Source organism: Protopterus annectens, chromosome 2.part0 (assembly GCF_019279795.1).
Source record: "Protopterus annectens isolate FY-2018-M chromosome 2.part0, PAN1.0, whole genome shotgun sequence".
NCBI classification, from domain to species: Eukaryota; Metazoa; Chordata; order Ceratodontiformes; family Protopteridae; genus Protopterus; species Protopterus annectens.
This window is the reverse complement of record NC_056728.1, coordinates 565731417-565753094: the sequence shown is the minus strand read 5'-3', so window position 1 is coordinate 565753094 and position 21678 is coordinate 565731417. Positions and strand designations below refer to the sequence as shown.

The 21678-nt window shown below is 42.2% G+C and overlaps 1 protein-coding gene across 2 annotated transcripts in view; it reads right to left on the bottom strand.

Moving 5' to 3' along the window:
• Window positions 1–21678, bottom strand: part of GAK (cyclin G associated kinase) — a 2484892-nt gene that overhangs the window by 1202001 nt on the left and 1261213 nt on the right. For both annotated transcript variants that reach the window (XM_044060934.1, XM_044060933.1), the window contains exon 11: window positions 8064–8193. In XM_044060934.1, coding sequence (XP_043916869.1) covers window positions 8064–8193 — 130 coding nt within the window. The remainder of the gene's footprint in view (window positions 1–8063; window positions 8194–21678) is intronic.

The window sequence follows — 21678 nt, the reverse complement described above, 5'->3', positions numbered from 1 at the left end:
CTAGCGGTACTTGCCCAGATCTCATTTGTGATGACCCAGTACTAGACCATACAATTAAAAAAAGTATACTCTATTTTACATATCAGAGAACACCTACGTATAAAAGTGTAAACCATCCGCAAGAGTAAGAAGGGGAGACTAGGACTAACCAAAAGGTATGGTTAAAAGGAAACTCAGCCAGTATAACCAATAAAAAAACAAGGAATTCCTCTCGATCCTCCAGGAAGGGGGAAGGAGGGGGGACGCAAGAAGGAAGGCGAGATCAAGGACAACAAACATGGAACGTTATGGTGAGTACACAACTTCACAACTTCTTTGTTATGTTGTCAGCATCTGGCCTTCATTCTTGCTGTTTGGGACAGCGTCCCCAGCACCTGACTCTTGGGTGGCTCACTGGAAAAAACTCTTCAGGACCATGGAACCAAAGGATGCCCTGTTCCAGGGAGGCCACATCTACTTTGTAATGAGTGATAAAGGAATGAGGATTAGCCCATGTAGCTGCCGCACAGATCAAATCCAAAGGCAGTCTGGCTTGAAAAGTAACAGAAGTAGCCAAGGCCCTTGTTGAATGTCCTTTAATTTTCCCTGGAAGTTTTTGTTTACGCACATCGTAGATATGTTTTATAGTGTCTGAAAGCCACTTACTCACCTTTGAGGCTGCACAACCTTTTTTACTGTCTGCAAAGGATATGAACAAATGGTCAGATTTTCTAAAGTCCCTGGTCCTGTGTAAACAGAAACTAACAGTCTATGAATGTCCAATTGATGAAGCTTATACTCTGCCTTGTTGCCATGATTGGAGAAGAAAACAGGAAGCTCAATGGATTGATTCAAATTGTAGTCAGAACATACCTTGGGGTAAGAAAGAGGGGTTGGTTCTGTGAGAAACCCGATCTTTACGGAAAATCAAGTACTAGGAACAAATAGATAAGGTCTGTAATTCTGAAACCCTTCTAGCTGAGGTAATTGCAACCAAAAAAAAAAGTCTTCCAAGTCAGAAATTTGATCGGACAAGAAGCACGTGGTTCAAATGGGGGAAGAATCAGAGCATATAAAGCTAAATTTAGATCCCAGGATGGAAGAGGTTCTCTTATTGGAGGTCTTAAGAGGGAAGCACCTCTTAAGAACGCCTTACATAGCCTATGGGACATGATATTGGACCCCCATTTCTCCCATATGGAAATTAGACATAGCAGCTAGATGAACCCAGATAGTACCTGCAGCTGCTCCTAGCTCAAAAGTTTCAGCAAGAAATTCAAGAATCTTTGAAAAGGGTGCAGTAAAAGGATCAACCTGATTTTTGTCTGCCCAACAAGAGAACCTCTTCCATTTACTAGCATAAAGTTTCCTAGTAGTGGGCTTATGGGAGGAAATCAAAATGTGTTGAACTACCGGAGAAACAATCGGAAAGCCTGGCTAAGACCAGAAGTGCAGAAACCAATATGTCAGCTTGACAGTTTGAATGGAAGGATGTAGAGCCTCCAACTAATGCATCAAGCAAAGTTGGCAGTGACATGATTGCTCCCCAGGCTAGTGAAAGCGGATAACATATACATACTAAATCTACAGCACTTGATAATAGTTTTCAATCTTACTCACAAACACTGGCTAATCAACAATGTATGTACTGTACCTGTGTACTATGTATGTATTCTCCTACTACTCTCCTACTTCTACTACTCCTTAGCAAAAAAATGGAACTCTCTTCCCCCCTCAATAAGAACCTCCAATAACTTTGAACTCATCAAATCCCAGCTCCATTATCATTTCTCCCTTAACTGGAAATGTAATTGTTCTCTGCCCCCCTAATCCTAATAAACGCACTCCTACCTGTTCTTTAATTACTTCAACACCTTGGCAATTCTGCCCAACAGCTTCCCTTCAACACTTCTAACATAACTTATGAACCTTTAATGTATATAGTGTATATACTATACATAGTGTTCTTTCTCTAGTCTTTCTCTCTCTTTATACTTCTTCCTTCTAAACCTATATAACATTTGACTAATAAATGACTATCTTCTATTTGCATCCAACTCTCTTCAACTTACTTTACCCTCCTTCCCCCTTCTATAACTCCCTACCCCTTTTTTTCACATCTGTTCTCCTTCTAATTAACAATTCTCTTACTTCCCTACTCAACTATCTCTCTCCTTTCTCTACTTTTACGTACTTATTCCTACTACTCTGTTTACTTCCCAATACCCTTCCTCCTTACCATACATGTTCTTCTGGGACTATCCTCAAGTCCTATACACTTCTATCTGGACTGCATTTTTGCTACAACTCTCAGCTTCATTTTATATTCTCGTTTAAAATACTATATAATACTATGTCTTATTCATAATTGCATTTTATGTTATTCTTTATTGTATTCTTTACTTTACTGCTTATTGTATTGTATTTTTTATTTATCTTTGTAATTTTGGAGCTTTTGTCCCCGGGGCTCCACTGAAAACAGGTACCTTGAGCCCAGTGGACAACCCCAGTTATCAAACTGGAAATAAATAAATAAATATTCTATCTATGTTCCAAATTTCAGCTGTGCAGCACAAATCTATTAATTACCTTTATTTTTTAAATTAATATTTTTTTGTTTGTTCTCTCCACTGTAACTGTTTATGTGTCGCATACCACTGTAAAAACATGTCTCTTGTAATTTGTGTGTCTACTGATCATGTCTAAATAACTAAATGTGTCTAATTTTTCTTTGTAGAGCTTTTCTCCCCGGGCCTCTGCTGAAAAAGGGCTTTTTCGGCTCAGTCAGACACCACCGGTTAACAAATGTAAAATAAAATAAAATAAATAAAGAGATCTAGCGCTGGGTCCAGGATCCAAGGCTCCCCCTGCAGGTGAGGCCAAAGGAATGGGAACCATATCTGACAAGGCCAGTAAGGGGCAATGAGGATTAACTTGCAACCCAACAACTGCTTTCTGAAGAACCCTGGGGATCAGGGGAAACGGTGGAAAGGCATAAAGCAGTCCCGGAGGCCAATCGTGAACAATTGTGTCCCTGGGTGACTGTCCCGGTGGAGGGATTAGGGCAAAGTAGCTGCTGCATTTGTTCTTGAGGGGGATGGCACACAGATCACAGCATGGCTGGCCCCATTTGTGAAAAATCAAGTCCGCAACTTCCTGCTCCAGGGACCACTCGTGAGGCATCAGAATGGCCCGGCTGAGCTTGTTCACTATCATGTTGGATTTCCCCGGGATGTGCATTGCAACCAGAAAGCGTTGGGAAGACATCACCCATTGCTAAACTTGTAGAGCCTCTCGGCACAAGGGGTAAGACCTGGTTCTGCCCTGTTTGTTGATGTACCATACTACCGACATGTCGATCTGAACTGTTATAGTCTCGGCAGGTAGAGAGTCCTGAAGTGCTTGCAACGCCAGGAGCACCACTCTCATCTCCAAGACATTGATGTGCAAGTGGTACTCGTGTTCCTGCCGAGTCCCTTGTACAGTCTGTCCCAGATAATGCCCCCCCCCCCCCAATCTGGGAAGCGTCCGTGGTCACTGTGGCTGCAGGTTGGGGGTAGAAACAGAAGACCACAGACGAAGAATCCACTTAAAACACCAGTTTATTGCACCTCTAGCACTTCGGCAACTGCCTTCAAGGAGTATAAAATATCACATAACTTACGCAGTTTATATACCCTGATACATCTAACAATTAAACAAGCAGCCTAAACCAATTAATCAATAAACATTAACAGATACTTAATACGACTTTCTCATCAGATAAGAAGCCTCCAGTTACATTCCACATTCAGACCTTGAGGAAATAAAGTGTCATATTTCAAAATGAAAATACTTTCTTTATATAACAACTTCTTTCTATACAAATCATCAGATGCAACTTTGTATATATAGGAGAAAGAAAAAGTAAGTTTAAAACTACACTGCAGGAGCATGTCAGGAATATTATAAATAATAAAGAAGATAGCCCTGTTGCTAAACATTTTATGCTGGTTCACAATTCTAATCCAAATGGGTTACAAGCCACTATTTTAGAACATATTATGAAGGGTGTATTTTCTGATGATTTGTATAAAAAGGAGCCAGTCACATCTAGATATGGAAACTACCTGGAATCCTAGATGCCTCAGGTGAGCTGCAACTACTTCCATGCATTTGGTGAACACCCTGGGGGCTGTGGTGAGGCCAAACGGCAGCGCTCTGAAATGATCGTGACTGGCTCCCAGCTGAAAGCGTAGATATCTCCTTGACCGTCTGTCCACTTTTATGTGGTAGTATGCATCCTGGAGATCGATAGAGCACATCCAATTGTCTTGTCCTAGAAAGGGAAGAATGGACTGCAGTGTTACCATCTGGAACTTTGTTTTCTTGACTGATTTGTTCAGCCTGCCAAGATCCAATATGGGTCTCCAGTCCCCTATTTTCTCTGGAACTAAAAAGAACCTTAAGTTCTGGATCCAATTTGGTCTCTGAGGACTTCCTGGATGACTCTTTCTTAGCAAACTTTGAACCACAAGGTTTGCTTGATCCTGAAGATTGGGTAGAACATCTGGGATAGGGTGTTTTATTTTTGACAGGGGAAGTTGGGAGAATGGGATATTGTAACCTCCGGATATTATCGATAGTACCCATGTATCTTCTGAGACTGTCTGCCAAGCTTTTTGGTACAAAGATCATCCCCCCCCCCCCGACTGCCTCCGGAGTAGGACAGTCGGGCCTCCCTTCAGGAATGCTGGAAGGGGCTTGCCAGAGAAGGTGCTTCTGTTGCCCTGATTCTGCAGACACCACCTGCTGAAGGACAGGCATCTTCTGCTATTTCCCCCTCTGCCCCTGGGGGAAAATCTCCATGTGTGCCAAGCAAAGCTCCCTGGAATTTCCAGAACCACATCTTTCCGCTCTTTTGGCCCTTAGGATAGGGCCTAGATGGAGCAGAAAAATGTACTTCCATGGGAGAGAGAGTTTTGCTATCCTGTTCACACCTGGTAAGAGTCTCTTTTTACCTGAGGGCCGAATAAGGACAAGTCGTCAAAGGGGGGCGTTGATAAAGGAAGACTCGAAGGGCTCCACAAAATGACAAAGGCACATCCAGGAGTGTCTGTGTAAGGCCACCCCTGTGCCTACGAGCCTGCTCACCCCATCGGATGTGTAACAAATTAGCCGCATGGAGGAGTTAACCACCGAAGTCATGGTCACAAGCTAAGCCGCCTTATCAGAGGCTCTCGTAGCTGTAGGATCCTGTAAGGCATCTACTAACTCTTTGAGGAGATCCCTTTGAAGCCTTGTAAAGTGTGACAAATAGTTCAGCAACCTGAGTGTAAAGGTCGCTGAAGAAAACATACGCTTCCTGTATCTGTCCATCGTACGAGACTTTATTTGGCAGATGGATAGATGAAGTTTCCGCTAATTCCTTCTTGTTGGCTGCTGCCGCCACCACTGCATCAACGGGAACACCTTTGGATAAGGTGGCTCTGTCTTCAGGGGGACTGTAATAAATTTACTGGGCCTCTGCAGAACTGGTTCCAATGTGTCTGGAGAGCTTCAAGCCTTTAGACTCACTATGTGCAATAGTGGGTCAAAAGGAGGAGGAGATACCCAAATGGTGGAGGGTCAGGAACCAAATACATCCAGGTATGCTGACTCGTCTTCAGAAGGGGCAAGGGACTTCCAGTCACCCCTCTGTTTAAGGATTTTTAAGATGTCTGAAAAGAGACTTCTTCAGAGGGGGACCGTGGTGACCCTTCTGAGTCATCCAAGTCTGTGTCTGATGTTAAGGACTCGGGGGAGTCCACATGTTTCCTCTTGCAAGTCCTCCTACGAGGGATGCTCAGGGGAGGTTCTGGAAGAAGTGGGATCGCCCAATGGGGCGTCCTGGAGCATGGCTTCCCTACGATTGGGGCGGAGGGGAGGTTCGGAGGTGGACACTGGCACCGAAGGCAAAAGAGCCAATGGAGCTGAGGGTGGAGCTGTTTCAGCAGACAGCATGCTCATCACCTCGAAGGCATCACGGTCCCGACCCAAAAGAGTCTCCGGCTCTGAAGAAGCCGGAGACCTCCGAACTGAGGGCAATGGCTCCGAGGCCAATGTAGGAGCAGAGCTGACCTGCGCCGAAACTCCGAAAGGGAGAGTAGGATCAGACAAGGGTACTATGCCAACCCCCCTCGGAGCAGACGAGGGAGCGTTGGCTCCCAGATCCTTTGATAGAAGGGGGTATCGAGGAGATCGGAGTGGTAGTCGGAACTGAAAGACCAGAGGATGTTACCGGAACTGACGGTTTCACCACTAAAACCTCCATACACTCCAGTTCCAAGCTCAGTGGAGAAATCGAGACAGGTGTCAGTTGGACTGTCAGCACCATTTCCGTCTGGGATGGGCCCGAAAGTATTTTAGGTAATGCTGGTGTCCTAAGAAGCCTCTTCACCACCCTCTCTCCACATCATCATCAGAGAGGCTCCTGAATGACTGAGAGGAATGGATTGAAGACTGGTGACTGCCTGCCACAGATTGTAATAAAGAGAGACTGTGGATCAGACTGCACCAGTTCCAAGGTAGGAGACCTGGATCGCTTATGAGACCTTACTGGCTCCAAAACAACAGATGGAGCCGTAGGCAAGTGTGTCTTGTTGGAACCGAAAGTCGGGTCCAACTTAGCTTGTAACTTGTCCTCCTCTCTTGAGAGTACCAAAATCGGAGCTGAAGAGGATGAAGGCTTGGGTTTTTCCACTTTTTTGCTAAGTCCCCTCCACAGCAGCATCAAAGGGGCACTTCAGTAACCCTCTTAAGATCAATTTGTTCTTTCTCTCCTGCAGGACTTGTGAACTAAATAAATGGCAAATAGAACACGAATCCTGCAGGTGAACAGGCCCTAAACAATACACGCAACTCGTTTGCCCATCCGTAAGGGACATGTTTTGACAGTACAAATCGCACTTTTTGAAACCCAAAGGTTTAAATTCCTTGACAGTATCCTTTCGTCATTATGTCGAACAGAACTATCTAAAGCTAGACAAAAAAAACACACTACTAAAATAACTATGAAATACAGACAGAAAATCTTTTTTTTTTTTTTTTTTTTTTTAATATAGACAGGAATATAGACAGGAAAGAAGAGAAGGGGGGAGAGCCTCGAAGTTAAACAGTGAACTCCCCACCTAAGGAGAGCCCCTAACTTAAATGGCAACTCCTTAAAACTTAACAGATATTAAAGAAGGCAAGAAAAATGAAGAACCCTGTAAGTTAAAGGGTTTAGAAGAGGAGAAAGGGCCACAGAGAAAAACTGTTAGTCCACAACAAAAGCAAGTCATTCGGATGGGATAGGGAAAGGTAGAAATATGAAGGACAACTACTGTTAAGTTAGATAACATAAGAGCAAAAATTTTTCTTCAAAAATATAATGGAGAGAAAACATTTTGCTTGAGCCAGTATCCGCAATTTCGACGCTGCAAGCGGCAAACAAGACCAGGGTAACTACCTCTAGGCATGTTGGGACAGGGGCTAGCCTCGAGCCAGTAAAAGCTCTCAAGCTATAGTATATGGCCGAGTCGGAGCAGAGGGTCGGCTCCGAACTCAAACAGCAAGAATGAAGGTGAAATACGGACAACATATTTTTGTGTTTTTTGATTTTTCCTCAGTAGATAATTTTGCAGCCAACAGGAAAAGCTATTTTTTTTGGTAATACTGCTTGGGGGGGGGGGGGGTTGGAGCCTCCATAAACCTCTCCTATGCCTTATTAAATTATTGTATGAGGATGAAGGAAAGATTAAGGAGTGATGCCAGCTCCCCTTACAAGCACCATCACTGAAGAAGCTGTAGCTATAGTAAAGGAAAGTACATCAATATGCTACACTTTTAGTTCCGTGTTTTGAATTTTTTTATGAATTAGTAAAGAACATACTCGGTACTGGTGATCTCATATTAAGCACCAATTAAAAGTCACAGGAGGGTGGGTAAAAGATATCTATGCCACATATTTTACCTGAAAAAACAATCATTTTATCAAATATTCACAAAAACACAAAACAACTAATAGGATACTTAATGTGAAATAAATTTAATACTTTAAATTTATTAGGCTTTTATTTACTTACTTGGCTACAGACTGTATTACTTTAGAGGAGGTATCCTTAATGTTACTCAGAAAACGTTCAGTTCCTCCTTTAAGGATATCAAGAAAGCCTCCACTGTATGCCTGGTCACCATCTGTGGTCGATGAAAGGCCTAGGACAGAAAAAGTCTATTCAAACTGAAGGTCATGTTGCAAAGCAATATTATCAACTACCTAAAAGATGACTTGTTACTTGATGTCCACACGTGACACACAAGTCCACAACTGACATCTGCAAAATTATTTGGCACACTCAAGTGACATAATACAGAAGAGACAATAGTAATACAGAAGAGACAATAGTAAATGCACAGACTATCACATACTACCGATTAATTTGGAAGTATGTTTATAATTTTCTGACCATAATGCAATTTAATGTGGCCATTAGGAGTTTTGATGTCAATATACATAGCAATACCACATTCAATCTGCTTACACTACTACTTAAGACGTTAATCACTGAAGAGTAGCAATTGATGCTTCTGATAAATGACACTATCCAAGTCACTTAAAGGGTACAATACCCAGCAAATATTATATGTGCCCTTATATTTACACAAATCAGATACAACACTGTCTCAATCATGCTTCTTACATTTAATTTACAACTGCAATGCAATGTACTTTAATGCTAATACAGGAAGAAAATGGTTAGTGTGCCAACTAATCTTATCTGATGAAATAAAATTATCTGTAGTCAATATCCCATTTTTTGTAAAGCTGTTATTTTAACCCTGTGGAACCAGCTGACAATACTATGTTACCTTTCTTCTAAGGAAACCTTAATAATGACACTTGCAAGAAAAATAAGTTATGTACTTACCATAATGTTCCATCCTTGTTGTCCATTTTAATTCTGCCTCAACAATTTTAGTTTGTAATGAGTAATAAAGGCATGAAGATTAATTAGCCCAAGCTGCAGCTGCACATATATCATCCATGGAATGCCTAGATAAAAATACTGCGAATGTTGCCATGGATCTAGCTGAGTCTCTCTAAGTTTTGGTAATGAGATACCACATTCATTGTAGACAAAAGATATACAGTTGCTAAACTATCTTGCCAAAGTTACTTTTGTGACTGATTTACCAATTTTAGATTCTGTGAAGGAAATAAAGAGTTGATTAGATTCACTAACTTCTTTTGTTCTATGTATGTAGAACTATAATTGCCTATGAACATCTAACAAATGCAAAATGTCCTCTCCTTTGTTTTCAAAATTTTGGGAAGATGACAGGCAGATTAATGGACTGGGTGATGTTGGATTCTGACACCACCCTAGGAAGGAAAGAAGGGTAGCTTTGAAATGTCACTCTGTCCCTATGAAAAAAATGCACTCTCCAAAGCTAAGAATACAGCATCCATGGGACCAGGTGACATCCCGTGCTGTGTACTACATGAGCTACAATATGAACTGGCACCTCACCCAAGTGTCATGTTTAATTATAGCCTCACCTCAGGTTTCTTGCCCACTGAGTGGCGCAGGGCTACAGTTTATCCCACTCCACAAGGGGGGATCCACCTTGGATCCCGGAAACTACCGTCCCATCAGTCTGATGAGCCTTATCTGCAAGGCCATGGAGCGTATTGTGATGGAACTTATAAACAAAGACATTGGCAACCTTCAAACACTGAATCCCATGCAGTTTGGGTTCGTGAACGGCCGATCTTGTCTCCTGAACCTGACTGACTTCTTCAAATCAGTCTCCAGAGCCATGCACAAGGGTAAGGTGGTCCACACAGCCTATCTAGACCTTGCCAAGGCCTTTGACACCATCCCCCACTCTGGAATCATAGCTAAACTTACTAAGCTGGGCATTAATCCCTATGTCACCCAATGGGTTGCTAACTGGCTTACGGATAGAACCCACACTATAAAAGTAGCCAACTTCAAATCCAGCTCCAGACAAGTGGAGTACCTCAGGGTTCAGTCCTGGGACTGCTCTTGTTTGGCATCTACTTCTCTGAAGTACAGGCCAACACTAAGGGACTCTGGCTAACAAAGTTCGCAGATGACTGCAAACTATGGGCTCAAGCTCAATGCCAAGAATGTATAGTTATCCCCTTTGGGAAAAAACATGTACCCGTGAATTACCATATACGTGGCAGTACACTAAACACCGAAAGTGTGATAAGAGACTTAGGGACACAGGTGGACAGTGGTCTCGCCTTCGATAACTACATCGCCACAACAGTCAGGAAATCCTTCTATGTGGCACACCTTATCACTAAGGGCTTTTCATCCAGAAAAAAGGAGGTCACTGCCCCACTGTACTCTTCCCTCATTAGACCCATTATAGAATACAATGCCCCATTTGGTATGTACCTCTTAAGACATCTGCAACAACTGGAAAGACCACAGAAATACCTCACTAAAAGAATCACAGGCCTAAAGCAGATGCCCTACGCTGACCGCCTTAAAAAACTCCAGCTATAGTCGGTCTCATATCGTCTACTCAGAGGCGATCTCTGCTTAACATACAAGGCCGTGTCAAACCCAGAGCTGTTGGACATGTTACACTTAAAGAAATCCCAATCCCTCAAAGCCACACGCTCCAGGGATCTAAATCTTGTCATCACAATAAACAAAACATGCTAGAGGGATAGATTCCTGACCCAGAGACTCCCCAGACTCTAGAATAGATTGCCCATACATGTCAAGCAGAGTGCCTCTTTGGCCCTCTTCAAAAGGAACCTTGACGATTGGATGGGAGAAAGGAAATTCACCCCCAGGGATTACATCAGTTGCCCTGCTAGACAGAGGTCCAGGGAAGTAAATAGTGTGGGAAGAATTAGCCAGGGAATTGTTATGGCTAGGCTTGTATAGGCCCTAGGGCTGATAGCCTAGCACCAACCTATTAACCTATGAATCAAGTAAGGAGGTTACTGGACAATGCTTGAAGCACAGAAATCCTTCCAGCTGAGGTAATGGTCACTAAAAAGATTGTTTTCCAGGTTAGGAAATTAAGATAGCATTTTGCTGCTGGTTCAAAGGGGGGAAATGACTTTGAGCCCACAGCACTAAATTAAAAGTCCCATGGTGGGGTAGGGTCTTTGTAAGGTGGTCTCAACAGAAGAGTGCCTCTTAAGAAGGCCTTAAAAAGTTTTGATGAATCAAGGGAAGAATTCTCAGATCAGATATGGAGTTAGAGACTGCTGCCAAATGAACTTTAATGGTTGAGGAGCTAGATCCTTCATTGAAAATTGTTGTTAAAAACTCAAAGATACTTTGTACAGAGGCTGGCTGGAAAATGGTCACTACAGTTTTGATGAGCCCAAACAACAAATCTTTTCCATTTACTTCTGTAATGTTTTCTTGTAGAAGCTTTATGTGAAGACAGGAGGACATAATCGACGGGATGAAAGCATAGGTTGTCTCACTATTAAAGGAAGTGGAGAAACTATGTTGTCAGCTTTACGTTTGATATCTCCAAGTAATCAATGCCTGTTAGGAGATATGGGGGGGGGGGGTCTGGAGTCTGACCCAGAATTCAAGGTAGGTAAAGTAGATGAGGCCAAAGAAAGGAGAACTAAATTTGTCAAGGCCATTAAGGTGCAATGAAGATTACTTTGATTTTCAACCGGACAGCTTTCTGTAGGGATTGGGAATTAGGGGGGGTTGGAGGGTAAGCATAAAGAAGATCGGGAGACAATAGTGGAGTGCAGCCATCCCTTGGTGATTCCCAAGGTGCAGGGGTCAGGGCAAAGAAGCTGCTGCACTTGTTGTTTAGGGGAGATGCAAACAGATCGTAGAAAGGTTAGCCCCAAATCATTTGTCATTTTCATGTTGAAAGACCACTTGTGGGGTAGTAGAATAGACCTACTCAATTTGTCTGCTATAATGCTGGACTTCCCTGGAATGTGCATAGCTATCGGAAAGTGTTTGGAAGAAATTGCTCACTGTTACACTCTGAGGGCTTCTTGACAAAAGGGGTAAGAAATGGTTCCCCCTTGTTTGACATACCAGTTTACTGATATGTTGTCTGTCTGAATCATAACTGTCCCAAAAGAGAGTGAGCCTTGGAAGGCCTGCAATGCTAAATGCACTGCTCTCATTTCCAAGACATTGATATGCATATTAACCTCTTTGGGGGACCAAGTGCCTTGGACTATTTTCCCTAGGAAGTGCCCCCACACCCACCCAATCTGGGTCGACACTACGGCCTTGGGTTGAGGCAGAATGAAAGAATGGCACTGTAGAACCTGATCTGACTGAAGCCACCACCAAAGGTATTTTGTACATGCCTGAATGATTCTTATTTGGGTTGACATTCAATGGTAAAGAATAAACATTTGAGTTGCTAGCATCCACTGAAGAATTCTCACATGAAATCTTGCTAGGGGAACTAAAATTATGGCAGCTGACACTGACACCAAAGCATGAATAATCAAAATGGGCTGCAATTGTGGTACTGTGAACTATTTTGCTGACCTGTAATCTGATATTTTAAACTCTTGCTAGAGGAAGAGAAGCTGTTATAGTGATATCATGTTGAACACTTTTCCTATAAATTCCAGTATCTCAGAAGGCTCTAACTGAGATTTGCTGTAATTTATGGTAATCCGAATAAGGGAGCAAGTCTGGAGTACCTGATCTCTCACTTTTAAGAGCAGATGCCTGGTCAAAACGGTAATGACCCAGTCATCTAGGTATGGAAACATCCAGAATCCCTGCAGTCTCAGCTGAGCTGCTACCATTGCCATATATTTCCTGGGGGCTGTGGCGAGTCCAAAGGGCGGGGATGTGAACCGGTAATGACTGGCTCCCAAACAGAAGCACGAAATACCTTCTGGACAATCCATTTAACTTTGATGGTATTCGTTTTGAAGGTCTATCGAGCACATCACAGCAATCTGAAATCATTGTAACTTGCATTTTTATAGGTTAGTACTAGGCTAACTGCTCTTGTGAGCCATTTTAAGCCTAGCCAATTATCCCTTGTGAGACTCAAACCCTGCACCTTGTGTTTATAAGGCAAACATCTTAACCATTAGGCCACCCTCAGATCCAGTCATCCTTGCCCAGAAAGGTTAAAATGGACTGAATTGTAACCATCCAAAACTGTGTGTTGAAATGACTTGGTCAAGTTGTTGAGATCCAAAATTGGTCTCCAGTCCCATTTTCTTTGGCACGAAAAAGAGCCTTAAGCTCTGGATTCTATCTGGTCTGGTGGGACCTCTTGGATGACTCTTTTCTAGCAATTTTTATATTTCTACTGTTGCTGCTTTCCTCTGACTGGGTGGAACATCGGGAAATTTTCTGGAGGATGGAGGTGGCAAGGAAAAGGGAATTATTTAACATCTGGAAATGATCCTTGGCACCAGGTGCATTTTATGATATCTAGCCAGGCTCTCTACTGCAGGGATAAACAACCCCAAATTGCCTCTAGAGGGAGGCAATCAGGCCTCCATTCAGGAGCACTGGTAGGGTCTTGTCAGAGGAAGAATCTTTAAACCCTTGATTTTTATGGACCACCTCTGCTGCATGGGCGAGGTCTCCTATTTGAGTTCCCCACTCTGCCTCTTGGGGAATTGTTTCTACATGGATCTTGGAAAAGACCCTGGGATTCTCTGAATCACATTTTTGCTCCACTCGTTGATTCCTACAGAAGGTCATTTGAGGGGATGAAAAACAAATTCCTACAGCAGAAAGGGTCTTTCCATCTTTCTCACACTTAAAGTGTGTGTCCTTCACTTTGGGGCCGAATAAGGAAGTTCTGTCATAAGGGCCTTTGACAAAAGAAGACTTGAAAGGCTATGCAAAGTCACACAAGCGCATCCTGCCATGTCTCCTTATGGAGATGCCTGAACCCACTGCCCTTGAGGTAACCTCAGTAGCATGAGATAAGCCTCATAGATGAATTTGAAATGGATTGCAGGGTAAAGCCAACTGTGAGGCCACAGAAGCCCAAGTGTCAGCAGTAGCAGCCCCTGAAAGGGATTTTGAGAGTTCCTTTATCAAATCTCTTTGCAGTCTAGTAAAATGTGCCAGACAGTTCAGTGACCTGAGAGCAAAGGGCTGAAGCACAGACACTTCCCAAACCTGTCCAAAGCCACAGACTCCCTGTTAGGGGAATGGACAGTGGAATTCTGTTCTGACAGCTCCTTCTTGGCGGCCTCCGCTATGACCATAGCATCCACCAGTACTCCCTTACTCCAAAACTCTCTTTCTTCAGGTGGTGCCAGAATCCTATCTGGTCTCTCAGGGATGGGTTCAATCATGTCAGGCTCCTTCCATGAGATCAGGTCAATGAGCTCATCAGCGGGTGGAGTTACCCAGGAGGTAGATGGGCCAGACAAACGCTTCCAGGAGTACCAATTCCTCCGGAGAAGGACTGTGGGAGGACCATCCACCTCTTTAAAGATCTCTACGATGTCTCCAAAGGACACTTCTTCGGGTGGTAATCTTGGAGATCTTTCCCCTTTGCCAGAATCGGTATCCTCAGTGACAGATTCTTGTGGGAAATTTAAGTGCCTCCTTTTGCACTTTCTCTTCTGGGGTATTTCGTTGGGATGCTCCAAAGAAGTATCAGAAGAATTGGTGCTATCCTGCTGGGTAGCCTGGAGGGTTTGTGCTGATGTCCTTGTGGAGCTGAAGTTTGAGGCTCAAGGTGCAAAGATAAATTAAATTCTGAGGGTCAAAACAAGCAGAGAAAACTCTCTCCACCACCTCAAAGGCCAAGAAGAAGGAAGCCAATGAAGCTGAGAAGCCTTGCTTCCACCCCTTCGGCTCTGTATGCTCTGAAGGACGCCACCTGAAGCGCAGGTCAGAGCCAAGTTTGTCCAGTGCTGAGGCTCCGTGTGGCAGAGATGCCTCAGACAACCTCAGAGTCGACTCCAAGCACGATGATCTGGCAGGGACGCTACGGCTCCTAGAGTCATCAGAGTCTGAACTCATCAGAGACGGTGCCCTCAGAGCCTAAGATAATATCCTCGGATCAGATGTGGCTGGTATCAGCAAACTTGGAACCAAAAGCTCTGAAATAGTCGGCTGGATCGGAGAAAGAGCTGGTAGTGCAGGGGTAGAACAGGCTAAGGCTTCCTGACCCAAAGGGATAGGAGCCAAAACACCACCCATCTGAATTCGTATAGAGAGAAATTTCCTCATCATCCAATCCATGTCCACTTTGGTGAGATTCCTGGAAGAACGAGAGGAGGCTAAAGGAGATTTGGAGTGTCTTCTTTCCAAAAATGGAGATGGAACCCTGGATGGCACCGGGTCAATAGTAGGAGAATAATGGGTGCATTGAAGAGACCTCAGATCTGAAGTTGTCTTTGGTGATTCCAACACTGGCTTCAAAGCAGAAACCTTCGAAACAGACTTAAAATTTCTTCTTTGGAGGTTCCATCGAACACTGAGTAGAGGATCCGGGTGGTCTAAGGGACTTTTTAGAGATCTCCTTATGCTTGAATTTGGGGGACGGGGCCCCAGTAATTGCCTCAAAAATAAGCATATGGTAATAATCCTTTCAAAATGAACTTGTTTTTTTTCAATACGCTACTGCTCACAGATTTAAGTTTATACTAATTGAGCAGTCTACGTTTAAGTGGTCAAGGCCCAGACAATATACACAAATTATGCTCGTCTGACAGTAAGGGATTATGACCACACTTAGAACATTTCTTAAAGCCCAAGGGGCCTTTCCCTGACATTTTTTATAACCAAAATACTATTAAAGGTACAGAAAGATACAAAATCCTTTTTTTTTAATGGGTAAAGGAAGAAGTACTTGCCAACAATGGTATGAGAGATTACAAGTGTAAAAAGTTTTATAAGAAACAAAAGGGAATTAAAAGGGTTTAAAAGTAACAAATACAAAGAATGGTAATATAAACAGAATACACTAGGTGTAAGAAAAGGAAAAATTAGCAGACTTTTGGATAAATTAAAGACACTTACCTGACTTGTACTCGAGAGCTTTGATAACCACGTCTACTTCATGAAAGCAGCAAATGATATCTGGAGTTTGTTACAGGTTGGTGTATTATGGGTAGGGAGGAGCTCAATCGGCTCCAAACCCAACAGTTGAGGAATGAATTAAAATTGACATCATCAGATCATATTACTTTGGAGTTACACATATTAGGGTTAAGTGTTTTGACCATATTACTGTTATAAGGGGACCCACAATAGTACATTACCCTGGCAGATGGAACATTAACCATCCACAGTTAATTAACACTTGAGTAGATAAAAGCAGCTTATATTATTTCAACTAAAAGAAAGGCAAGAGATTCAATTTTAAAAACACTAGAACAGCATGCTTGGCAGCAACAATATAAGGTATTAGCCCAAATAAACGCTGAATAGCATGAGATGCACAATAAGCACATCTCTCTCTTCCTTTCAACCCATTTTTTTTAAACTACCAGCATCTATAATCCTTTTTGATGACTTTCATAGTGCTAATACCTCAGATGCTACATTCCAAGTATCTTACACCCCCCTCTCAATGAAGAGATTTCCTCAGGTCTGTGCATTACAAAACCCAGTCTACAGCTCACCTTCATCTTTGTGCTCCTTACAGTGCTCTGTAGCAAAATCATATCCCTTCTCTCGAATTGCACAAAAAACAAATTACATCTTTTCTCATATACCACAGCCTTCATTCTTTCCATCGTTTTAACTGCACTTAATGTTTTTTTACAAGCCTTTTTTTCCTTTTTCTGTGTGGCCTCAAAAAATGATCATGGAAATCCAAATCCAGACATTGCTTTAGCAATGGTCTGTACAATCAATCTATACATCTCCCTGTGTTTTTTCCCCAAAGATATACTAATAAGGGAGAGTACCTCCTACATTTACTAGACTGCTCACAGACAACTCGGGTTCTATATTCACAAGACAAAGAACTTCAGAAAGGACAACCAACTGTTCATTTTCTTTGCTAGGCTAAAATATCCAGATGGCTTTTGGACTGCAGAAACTCTTGCCTTTAGCAAGTAAACCTAAGGCACTTTAAACAAGAATATCTACTTCTACTGCCTTCAACAGAGGATTATCAGTTGATATTTGTACAGTAGCTACATGGGCAACTGTACACACCTTTGTGTCCCACTATAAGCTGGATGAACAATTAAGATCACGCTCCCCTTTTGCCTCCAATACACTCAGCAATATCCTCTCCTGGTACCACACAATTTGACAGCTTAGGATTGTCTGTCTGAAAGGATGAAAAAAAGCCAACACTGGATATGAAAGTTATGCCCCTACTATAATGTTAGATCCATAGCATCTCCTTTATTTGCTTCAAACTCCCTTCTTCCAATCCCCTTTCCAAATTAACTGTGGCTTCTAGATGGTCGAGTGGAGATTATTTCTTGTCTGAGCACAGTCTCACTAGACTGAATTACTTTTCATCAGCCATTACAAGTTATTAAGCTGATTTCCCTCTACCAATTTTTTTTCCTTTCCTTAAGTCAACTCACATGGAGCATGTTTTAATCAGCAGTATGCAAAAGAAAACTATAAGCAAAAGAAAAAAAACGTCCATGCCATAGAGAATATAAACTATACCATAACTTCCACTGTTAAGCCATCTGTAGATGCTTTCTAACTCGTACAAACAAAATGCTGCATTAATATTTCCTAACCATCATAGAATAGCCAAATGCTGTAATTAAGTTTTCAAAGACAGCCACAGTTCATGATATGCATGTTAACACTAATATTATGGAATTTTGACACAATAGAAAAGATAATGCACACTGTGTCTAACCTAAGGAAATGAAATAAAATATCCAAACAAATCCTGAAAAGTTAACAAAAGCCTACTTAGCTGCCATACTACGGCAAATACAAGGCAATAACATCTCGCTATTACAAAACTATGCAAAGTGAAAGATGTCTAATGTTCAGCAGAACTACAAAGGTATTAAAATAACCAGGTCACTGTTTAGCACAGTAAGTACAGTTGTGTAAGTAAACTTGCCATAAAAGTAGATGTTAATGATTCACTGTTGCAGCAACATAAATCTATATGGACGTATCCTGCCAAAAATACCCGATATCTGGCCACTATACTAAAACATTTGGGCACAGTCCTCACACACTAAGTCCGCTTAAACATAAGAGCACAATGGTAAGAAAAGGACATACAGACACTCCATTTCAGAACTCTCTTACCTCAAAAAGGGAAGATGCAGCCAAAAGGTCATGTCTTATGCCAAATTATGTCATGTAAAAAAAAACAAAAACAGGACAAAGGTGACAGAGACCCAACCTCGGGTGAAAAGAACGAGAAAGGAAATCTATATGAACATTTAATGTTATGATAATTTTCCTTAAACTACTTTTCTATGTTCAACATTAAATGATTGCTACGGCAGCATAAAGCTACATCGGAAAACTTCAAAAGCTTACACAAAGGGTGGAAGAAGCAGGACCAGGATATAGTTTGGATGGAAACTGGATGTCCTTTTTTCCTTACTTTCAAAGGAAATAAAGAGTTGGTCTGACAAGCTGAAATCTTTTGTCTCCTGTAGGTATAGGAAATGCAGACCCCCCCCCCCCCAAGTCCTTAGGTTCAGAAAAGAATGCAGGAAGAATAAGTTCCAACAGTCACCTTATCTTTGTGAAAAAACAAAAAAAATGTAATTAAGTCATTCATTTATACTTTGTTAACCATGTTAGTCCCAAAAGGCTAGCAGCCTTTTTTCAGGGGGTGACCTGAGGTACTGCCTCTATTCTTTTTGATAGGTGCTGTGGGATGTTTACATCCACGTAAGCTACTAGCTACTCAAGAACACAGGACCTCAGTTTTTAACATCTCAACAGAAGGACAGCACACTCAGGAATGCAGCACCCCCTTAAGCCACTTTGCAGTGTCAGCAATCCAACAGCCTCATGTGTGAGCAGAGCCCACAGCATTCTGCATGAAAAGCAAATATGCTACCTGTTGCACAACCGACAATGCCAAGTCTATTATACCCCCCCTAAAACAACAGGCCCTGCAACTCAGATGTTTGTCTAGCTAAAAGACCAATAATTAAAATTGTCTTCCAAGGAAGAAACTTCACAGAATAGCCCGCTGCAGGTTCAAATACAGATTTAGTTTTTCTAAAACAAAATTACGATCAGAGACTGGAGCAACTTACTTTCCAGGTGTCTACGCTGAAAAACTGTGACTTGCAACAAGGCAGGAAGAAAAAAGGGGAATTGAATAGCAGAGAAGCAGAACTGGCAAAATATGTACTCTTACAAAAGTGGAAGACGAGCCAAATTTGAACAATTTACAGACATAATGGGGAATTACTGCAGGCACCACCTGGGTTGGGTCCCCTAATACTAGCTGCACGTCCTCTGTTCACTGGTGCCTAATTTCGATCAAAAACTCAATCTGTACAGTCAGGTGTAGGTTCAGAAAAGTTAGATACCTTATCCATTGTAAGTAGCTGCACTTTGACAAAGCTTTTGGTAACTGTCCATGGCTAGATGCATTAGATAGGGGAAACAACGCCATCTTGGCCAAAAGGGTGTCACCAGAAGCATCTTTGGAGAGTCATTCTTTATCTTTAGTGAGACTGTGAAAATCAGATGGAAAGGGGACAAGCCATAAAGTAACATTCCTGCCCATGGGGGAAAAAAAGCATCTGTTTCCCAGGGCTACTTGCAAGGAATTCTGGAACACAACTTATGTGATTGACTGTTGTGAACTGAGGCAAACAAATCTAATGCACGAGTTTGCCACAGGTGGACAAACTGCTGGAAGACCTCTGGGTGTAACATCCATTCATGAGGTCTGTTCTTGACCTGCTCAACCAGTCTATGACTGTGTTCTGCTCTGACAGAGTGAAGGTTACCCGAAAAGAGAGAGTGTGTTTAATTGCTAGCTCCCAGGTAAATGTGGCTAGCATACACAGAGGACAGGACCTGCCCACCCCACCCCACACTGGTTTATGTACCACGTAACTGTGATGTTGTCTGTTACTAACAATGGCTCCAGACTCCACAGTTAGTACAGTGCTTTTACTGCCTTTATCAGGACATTCATCTCTTTGAGGTTTGTGCGTTTTCTCCAGAAATTAATATTCTATACGAGGTGAACTTCAGAAACTGCTCCTCAGGCAAAAGTCCAACGCGTCTGAAGTGACTGCTTGACTCGGAATGGTGGATGAGAAAAGGAAACTTCGGTTTAGCTGAAGATGACTAGCCCACTAACAGAGTTCCTTTTTGATGAAATTCAAGACTGGAACAGGAAAGGATAGGAGATGTTTGTGGCTGGGATCAAAGAGACTTGAGGAACTACTGAGTCTTCCACAAGCAAAGTTTTGAGAGAGGAATCATGAGGATAACGGACGTCACATAACCTAAAATTCTGAGGATATGGAAATGAACAGGTGAGCCAGATTTCTGAAATGGAGGTAGGAGATGATACAATCAGAGACTTCATATGGAGGGAGAAAAACTACCATAACAGAGGTGCTCTGAAAATATTCCAGAAAGTTAACAACCAATAAAAAGGAACTTGGGAAGATTTACCTAGAGTTAACCTGTAATCTGCACTCTAGAAACGATTTATGGAGAAAAAGGGATGCCTGGGCATTTTTGGTGTAATTTGCTAAGGTAAGGTAATCATTCATTTAGGGGTCAGTGTGGATTCCCTGAAGTTTGCAGTAGACAATGACTGGAGCCAGGCATTTTTGTGAATATCCTTGGAGCTGTATGTGGACTAAAATAGCCAAGACAAACTGAAAGTACAACCGTAACACAAAGAATATTTAACACCTGTGGTCTTTGTGAACTGTCATTGTGTAATAGCCTGTGGATATTACATCAGTTCCTTAATCAGGAACTCTGTCACAAGGCACACCTCTGAGAACCTTCACTGATATTATTGTCATCATGCAATGTAAGTTTAACATGAAGAACCTTGCTGTACATTAACTTTAACAAGTCAGATACATGCTTGTCCTATGTTAGAAAATGGCTGTGACCCCCCCCCCCCCCCGAGTAGTCCTTATACTCCAAGGACCACTTACCAAATTTGTCATTGTCCTTTCACTTTACCATTAAATTACACTGTATAAGCCAGTTACTTCATGTATCTAACTTCTCTGTCTGCATTCAGTAAAGAAAACCTGTTCTATTTTGTGCCACCTTTCCAATAATTGAGCACCAGCTGTAACAAATGGCCTGAGGTGGGAAGCCCACTACGCTCAGCTTTTCTTTATACCCCTACTCCCCAATTCCCACCACTCCTTACTACCCACATACACCCATCAAGACACCCAGTCACTATACCTCTCCAAAGAACTTCAACAGAAAAACTCCCAATTCTATTCACCTATTCCTAACTTCCCTATAACATTTAGCATCATTCTTAACAACCTGTCTCCCATACTGCTTTGCACTATATCCACTCATATTCAGACCTCAACCTAACAATACCTTTAAGTCATTCACAAGCAAAACTCCCTCTCCCATTCATCTCTGCAATCTTTTCTCATATACTACAATCAGAATATGTCATCTCTTACTCTACATCAGCATTTATATATCCTACTATTCAAGCACAACTGTCCAAATCAACAGTTATTTGCTCAAGCCGGGTATTAAACATAAAATCAACCAAAAATGACTCTACCTGTACCAT